The sequence below is a fragment of the Helicoverpa armigera genome, chromosome 12 (assembly GCF_030705265.1).
Source record: "Helicoverpa armigera isolate CAAS_96S chromosome 12, ASM3070526v1, whole genome shotgun sequence".
In the NCBI taxonomy this organism is placed as follows: Eukaryota; Metazoa; Arthropoda; class Insecta; order Lepidoptera; family Noctuidae; genus Helicoverpa; species Helicoverpa armigera.
In genome coordinates, this window is record NC_087131.1 from 2,208,912 (window position 1) to 2,217,132 (window position 8,221).

Consider the following 8,221-nt stretch of genomic DNA (forward strand, 5'->3'; position numbering starts at 1 on the left):
TTGTCATTAGACATGATGTTACAAAAACAGGGATCTAAGGAAGGACTTTTGCACTGCCATAAAACAACAATATGGAAAAAAATATCTCAGGACAGGTAACAGATACAAATCACATGTATGAAGAGAACTTTGAGAATGGTTTTCATCAGACCCAGATCTACATAGGCATTAACGCATGCTATTAAAACTAACGACCATACGGTATCGAAGGCAATTGCCAATTACAAATGTCACCACCAATGAGGTCAAGCTGTATCAATGCGGTGCAGGTTAACGAATAAATCAGCTTGGGGCGGGTACAGGGCCATATCAATTGATACCCGACTCCCCTAGCTGAAATGACGTGCACGAATGACGGAAAACTGAATGGCGCAGTGGAATATAAATTAACTGGGGGGGAAGTTTCTGGATGATGCAGATACGAAATGCACCAGTTAAAAGGTTGAATGCAGCAGAAATAAAAATCTAAAATGAAAGTTAACGACTGAACAAAAAAAGGGAAGTAAAGCAAAAAAAGAAATCGCAAACATAAAACTGAAGACATTGCATAACTGTATCATGATACAACAACATTACATCAAAACTTGTTATAATTTAATAAATAACCAAAACAAAGGAAACTAGGTGAGTGACTCGGTACGCTACGTAAAGTCGCATTATCCGCTTTACATTAGCCGTATACGTGTGGGATGGAAGTAGTACAACACTGCAATTCTTGGTGACGTAACGCAAATTAATTACTCGAATCACGCCAAATCTCAGCTGTTCTGCACGCTACGGTGATTTTAAAAATAGGAAACTGTAACACTGCTCTACAAGAAATTCTTTGCCGCTAAGATTTATGAAATACCTGACAAAAACAAAATTCACGAGATAGATTGGACAATTTTACACGCTAACATGAACAACTTCCTGGTTATTGAAACTGCTAAACTGGCAACGGAACGATTAGCGCAATTGCACGCAAATATAGTAAGAGGCTCGATATAAAAGTAATTAGGTGCATTGGTACAGAGTTGCCATTGCGATGGCAAAACGGATATCATCCCGTTAGTGCCAGATAATCTGGTCGACCGGTCCGATACGGTAACGGTAAAAGAGCCTTCGGACAAGAAGGCAAGCTGACCCGCTGTAGCGTAACGTACAGAAGCCTTGCAAGACCGATCGATATCATATAACGTGGGAATGCTGAATCGTTTGGAGATGTTGAAATAACAAACTTAACGAAAACTAATAATTCTGCAGCTATTCTGCTCAAAAACAAACACTTTCTAAATATTAAGGTCGTTACTATCGAAGATTTGTAAGCTGATGTTGCTAAATCATCGTTCCGAAGTGGCGACAGCCTCGCTAGAGTATTTTATGAGCTGTTTTCAAAGGCTTTCACTACTGATAAATATCATAAAATGATATTCATGCATGTATGAAATGGAAAGCAATGAGTAAACGATTTTTTAATAGACTCCTGGTTTAACCTCACTTTCAACCTATTGTGTTAATGCTTTGCATCAAAATTTTTATGAACGACGCATATTATGCGGATGACGTGAAAGGCAGATGCTACTTCATACATAATACAACTATGAGTTGAAAATAACATGTTTTTATATTGCCATAGAAATACTTCGTTTTAATTTATCATTTCAGACGTGTACGGTTTGATAGCTACTTTTATTGTACGTTTCGGTCAAGCATACTCTACTTTGAATTTTGTGATGCAGTTTGGGTTTTAACACTAACCAAACAATACTTTCTCCTGTACTTTTATGTTGATTAGTCATTGTGGGTCCAAAACAAAGCCCACGTGCGTGATTTCCTCTCTCTGTTACTCTTGGGAATTAGTAGGTGGTGTCCTTTTCGGATATCCGTATTTCCGCTATCACCGGCGCGTGACCAAACCTTCCGTTGTGGGGTGCTGACAACAGCGTGACGACCAGTCGCATCGTACTAATGACTGTGACGTCATAGCATTAACTATGTTGTTAATGTTGTGAATATGCTAAGTTGCCACAATACTGCTTGTTATTATTTTTAATGATGATGCATTAGGTATCAAGTTCAGAGTCGCAATTTCGCAGTACTGCATGAGATATTAAAGAGCTAGTCCAAACCTTTGCAGCTAGTCAAAATGTATTATATTTAATAATCACACTTGACACAATAGATTAATTAAGTCAACCTTATACATAAATGGAGAAAAACTTGATAAAGGCAAAAACGTGCCAAATTGTATATTTTATCTAAATGAGACTTTAAGAAGAATGACGTTGAAAATGAATGAAGCCCTTTTAGTAAGGAGGCACTGACACTCGACACTCAATTAGGTACCAATTGGTACCGGAAGATTATCGTTCAAGATACTTATGTCGGTTGCTTTTCGCTACACCTACTCAAAGGACCCGACTTTTCATTTCCAATGAATTCCAGTAATAACCATTAAGTTGTAAGAATTTATCGATAAATGCCGCATTTTATGTCGAAAATGTCCTTCATAGCGGTTGCATAGCCTTAGTAATCTAGAAATGCTGTACAGGAAATTAGGAGTTATTCTTTTACCTTTAAGAATGATAATGGCCTGTTTTGTAATAATTACAGTCTCAGTTCGCGACCTGCAGTATTAGTATTGTTCTATGAGGCCGGCGGATATAGCGACACGATTACGTAAACCGTTCTCAATAGGAGTTCAAAAACATAGTTTATCATTACTAGGGTGGAGCTGGGAGGTCGTGCTTAGCAACGGCTGCGGTTGCAAAAGTTATATCGATATTATGACGTCACTAAATAGCAAGGTAGCAAATGGGGTACCATTTCCCCTCGACATTTCGCTAAAAGGTGAAACGGCCGTACTTTATTATGACCATCAGAATATATTCCCCTTCCAGCAGGTTTATTCCGATCCTTACTTACGTAATTGCTGATTTACTCAGAAATTAGATAAGATATGGTTGTTTCCAAATGAAATTGGAATTTCTATTATCGTTTATAACAATTGTTTCGTTGAATAATGAGTGCATTCTTCAATGACTGTACCCGACAGCGTTTATAAATTAGGAATTGCCAAAATAATATAGAATAGGTGGTATTTCACTTGGTCCGCCTCAATTTCTATCAAAGGCTAAACAAACCTATGAAGGCTAAACAAATCTGCCCTGAAACTGATGATTTTCCTTAGTCTGTGTAAGGTGACTTTCAGCTTCGATATGATCTCAGTATTTTTTATTGCTTTTGCATTATGTTGTTTATATTCATATTTGCACATAGCGTCCAATTTATGGCTACTTCAGCAACTTTTCGATTCTCTGTCATTGAAGCCGCTATCTTAAACAATATTAATTATATTTATAATATTTTTGTTTTATATTTTCAAGGATAATCACAAGCACTAGTTGCATTGTCTAATTGCCTTGGGAATCTGAACAATTATGTCACTTGGCAACTCGTGTGAATGTCGTGCGTAGATTAAGTTAATTCTTTTATCTTTATTATTTTGTCCAGTTCCTTGTAATGTTTTTAATACGTGAACATTTTCAGCTAAGAGTGACGGACGAGGTGTATCATTAATTTCTGGATAATCAGGTGACATCATATATTTTATTATCAGCTGTTCAAGAGAATAATTGTTCTGGTTACAAAAGAGTGTTCATGATTTTTATTATTTCGATATTTCTTGTACAACATACTGTGTGTTTTTAGGACTACACCCAATAAAACAGATGTAGTATGTTTGGTAAAAATATAACAGAAAAGGTTTAGCAAAGGTGATTTTACAAAAATCTCGTGGGAATATCGTATAAACTTTCGTGGCTAGCATTCTGATTTTCCTTAGATAGTGTTATCTATAGACAGACTAGCCATAACTGTGTTATCTTCAACAATGTTATAAGTACCTGCAATAGGCAATGCAGTGATAGGTATGCGCCAGCTGATAAATTGTAATCTGGGTTTTAAAGCCTGTGGTCAAGTTAGATAATAATTAGAAATGCGGTTTCAAAATTCCAGAAATACATATTGGGTAAATACCTAATAGAAATATGAAAAGTAATAAAATATAATGGAGGATTAAGTATAAAACCAATTGAATATATGACCACTTGCAAGTAATAAATCTACAACAAAATACTTCAATTTATTGCAGTATTGTAAAATATGTGTTATCTAATCTGTGATTACATTACCTGAGGACTTTAAAGAACCACACCTTGATTTACTAAATGAAAGGCGACCATTAAAAAAATACAAAATTATTTATTAGATTTTAATCATAAATTAGGTAGGTACATTAGTATTTTACATCTGTCGCCTGGTGCCGAACGAGATACCAGACTGCTGGCCCTTGTTCGTGCCGTATTGCAGAGAGATGACGTTCTGTCCAGCCTTCAACTGCTCTTCACTGAATTCACGCACGTTCTTGTCAGCTTCTTTGGGCCCAATGGACGGCTTACCGAAGTTACCGGCTTTACGGCCCAAGGATTGCAGGCACACGACGACAGAGTAAAGATTCTGCTTCTCCCACAAATCAATAGTCTGGAAAGTCTCCTGAGGTGGCACACCGAGCTTCTTCACAGCTTCCAGGAAAGCATTGATGTTCTCCATACACTTGAACGCCATGGTGGACTGGTTGACCTTCTTAACTGATCCCTCCTCGAGAGAATTGACGAGTTTGCAAAGGAGAGTTCCATCTTTCAAGACCGCGTACAGATTTTCGGCACTTCCGTCAGTGTTAGCAGGTTCGCCGGTGAGCAGTTTGATCCACTCGAGGGTCTCGTGGGCGATGTCATCGTTGTATTTGCTGTTGATCCTGGCCTGCGCCTCGGCGTTGATGCCAGCCTTGCCCGCACGATAGTCGCCCATGTTGGATGTTCACTAGTGTACTGACACGTAGCCACTGAACTCCTTATGATAAGCGTCCTTACAATATCAGCTTGACGATATGTTTGATAGCGATTATCGCTGTTCTACGAACGTGTATTGGAGTTTATCACGCCTACGCTATTATCTTGTGGCATAAATGGTTTATAATTATGATGGCATTTTGTTCTGCAGATATTACCTGTACCGAGTGTTCGTACTTCGGCTTCGTGCAATACACTTGTTACGCACTTCCTTTCTAAGATATCTTACCTAATCATTTTAAAATGTATGCATATGTGTTGAGCCAATAGAATATTGATAGTTACGTAGGTACGCCTATAGTTTTGGCACTCCGGAAAGACAAAATTATGGAGATTAGGAACCTCCCGATGACGTCTGCAGTTTTTGTATCTGATAGATATGCATATGCAATAATAATAATATGGTGACTTTCACTAGTTTGGAGGAAATGCTAATCAACGATATTTGTTAGAAGCGTCTAGAATATTAGTTACCTTCTGATTGGTCATTGTTATCTTGTTGATAAGTTGTGAGTTGGCGTTTGTGGTTAGATTTATGAAAAGATAGTCCTTTTATAAAGACATAATATGTAGAAATATTTTATTTATAAAATTTTGTGTCTGAAGTCGTAAGATTATCAATACTAGCCAAGATATCAATTTAAATGTATTTGGAGCAAATTCCGATCGTCGCAAAATTCTAATGATGATGTAAAAAAAGAGAGATTTGGCATATTTTAGTAGGTAGTTGCGCAGAAAAGTTTGGCTAATTAATTAGTAATAAGATTAACTTTTAAAATATGGCTGTTTCCAATCCTACAGACTTTTTTTTTATTTCAGAATGAGACCTCGTATTTTCAAAATACCTTACTCAATTCTAGCTGAGTAGCAATGGCTCAATCAGTTCAAACCTCAATTAGGCGTTACAAGCAACATTCTCAAATTATAGTTTTCCCCAATTTTGCTACAGAATTGCAAAACTAGCCTTGTTAGAGGCCCAGATGTGCCAATTTTTATTGTGTTTTATTGTTATTCGCAAAACAATGGCGCCGCGGTTGATTGTTCCAAACAAAGGCTCGCTATCACTATACTCGAAAATGATAAAAATCAATGATAAGATCTTAAAAACATATTTAAATACTGAACACTGATAAAGATGCAGCCTATATCCTATTGCTATCAAAATAATTAAGGTTTGATGATGTCATTGTAAAATCTATGAAATATTATTTTATTTTATTGTTTTAAGTAGATAGATAATAGATACATAAGAATTCTCATAGTTTTTTGTACAGTATTTATTTTTAAAGTAATAAACTGTGTGTATTAATTAAAAGTATTAGTATCTGCGTTTGTTTCAAAACTTCCATTAAGACTGGGTATTTTATTTGATCTGAAAAGATTACCTCTTTTAAAAATACATCCTTCTACGAAGTTCCTCTTTCAAATCAAGGAGTATAAAACAGGAATATTAAAAACAAAACTAATTACGCACCTGTTCCTTTTTGGGAATTCGGGTGAAAATAATTGTTCTTATAGTAAAAACGAACAATTGTCAAATATTTTAGATAGCAGTTAGTACATAGTTATAGTGTTTAGTATTAAAAAAGTAAGGTATCTATAAAGAAGTTTAGGAATTGGCACTTCTTCTTCTTCTTTCATGTCGATGACATGTCTTATAGTGAGACCACACTTTGTCAGCCCAATATGTCACCACAGCCAGAGCACGATATTGGCACTCAATAGGCTTAAAAGGAAGGAACTCAACAAACAACGTCAAGAGCCAGCTTATCAAAGAAGAATGCGTTTAGTTATTAAAGTGCACTGCACTTTGCTTATTGTTTTAGTTTTATATTGATATTCTACTGGAACAAAACAAAAAATCAATCAAAATGATAACTTCTGCCTATTTTGGAAACTATGTAGAATAAATAAAAAAAAAAGTATTTAATAAGTATTTATTTTATTTAAAATAAGGTTTGTATTCAGAATTTTCTGGCTATCAACACGTTAAGGATAAATAGTAATGATTGAAATGGAAGGTAAATAGCAGTTTTAATATATCAGACAAGGTTCTATTAATAGAACACACATAATAACTGTTGCTTAAAAAAAAGGAGTGTAATTCAATTCGAAATTAGGTTTATTAGTAACCATAATTTATATCAGTACCATTAAGTTATATTAGTAAACATAGGTACTGTTATTATTGACCATTCACCATAGTCTTAGTAAGTTATTGTTGATGTGGACTGTTTGCTATTACTTAACTTAGGTACTTATTGAATTTATTTTTAGGTCCAATTAAGGAATAAAGTTTAAGTACCTATTTATCATCAGGAAGGTAGGAATAAACTTCAAAAACTTGATTTAATTACGCCATAATTTGTAATTTTATCGGTTTCCTATAAATAAAATATAGATACCAAATGACATGCTAATTGCGTAGGTGAACAAACATTGAGGTGACCAAAGAGATAGGTACAAATTAAAAACAAAGCACTATCGACAAACTTTGCTTATTTTTCCACCCACCTGCATTCCAACTAGATTCTCTCAAGATTTCTGACTAAACAGTACAAAAACTACTATCGAGCTATAAATTCATGATAAGATTAGACCGGAATCAAACAATACATCGGCCAGGTAAAACATACGTAGTCGAAAAACTTAAAACTTTGAGTAATATAAACTTACCAAAACTTTGTGAAGATGAAGTTACAACACTTTTCACAGTAATGTAACAATTAATAAATAATATCCATTGTATATTTCACAAGGCACTTCACATCCACTAGTCGAACTTATTTTATTACAACCGGCCGCGTCACGAGATTTTGTTAACAGCGCAAGACTGCGAAACAAAAAGTTAGCTACGCTACCTTTTCCGTTCGATGCCGTTCGGAAACCACTCTCCGGTGTTCCCCTCCACGTGACAATGACGTTTGCGGTGAGTGCTGATTGGTTGACTCATCTTGCTAGGGATTGACGAGTTCAAACTTTAACTATCGACATACTGGGCATCGATATTCACATCCATGGTTCAAATAAAAAAATAATAATAATATGTCTGTTTTTTTATAACTTTTAAAGTTTTGTTTGGATGTTCAATTATGTTTAATTTAGGTAAGCGTTGTAAAAGTTAAAGTCAAAAGTCAAAGCTCTTTAATCTGTGTACATAGGTAGGTTACAAGGTGCTGCTCGTAGAGCGTACAGATATAATTAGAACCTAAACTTACGTAAATATAGTTACTAAGATTAATCATTATAATATGTTGAGTTAACACTAAAAAATCTTACTAAAACTATAATGAATCTAACTAAACTTATAATACCTCTACTAAACTTAT

At 35.2% G+C, this 8,221-nt stretch overlaps 2 protein-coding genes across 4 annotated transcripts in view; both read right to left on the reverse strand.

Moving 5' to 3' along the window:
* The window catches only part of LOC110378005 (myosin heavy chain 95F), a 36,604-nt gene extending 28,806 nt beyond the window's left edge, over positions 1 to 7,798 (reverse strand). For 2 of the 3 annotated variants that reach the window (XM_049838567.2, XM_049838564.2), the window contains exon 1: positions 7,569 to 7,798. The gene's annotated coding sequence lies outside the window, so the exon portion shown is untranslated. Of the gene's footprint in view, positions 1 to 7,406; positions 7,513 to 7,568 lie in introns of those variants that run through there. The other variant, XM_049838566.2, reaches the window with a different exon arrangement.
* Positions 4,226 to 4,935, reverse strand: LOC110378004 (myophilin). The gene has a single exon (XM_021337070.3). The coding sequence runs from the start codon at positions 4,849 to 4,851 to the stop codon at positions 4,288 to 4,290; it is 564 nt and encodes a 187-aa protein (XP_021192745.3). The 5' UTR covers positions 4,852 to 4,935; the 3' UTR covers positions 4,226 to 4,287.
* Positions 7,799 to 8,221: the final 423 nt, after the last annotated feature.

Coding starts and splice junctions, on each gene's coding strand:
- LOC110378004 (XM_021337070.3), bottom strand. CDS start 4,851: ATGGGCGACTATCGTGCGGGCAAGGCTGGCATCAACGCCGAGGCGCAG.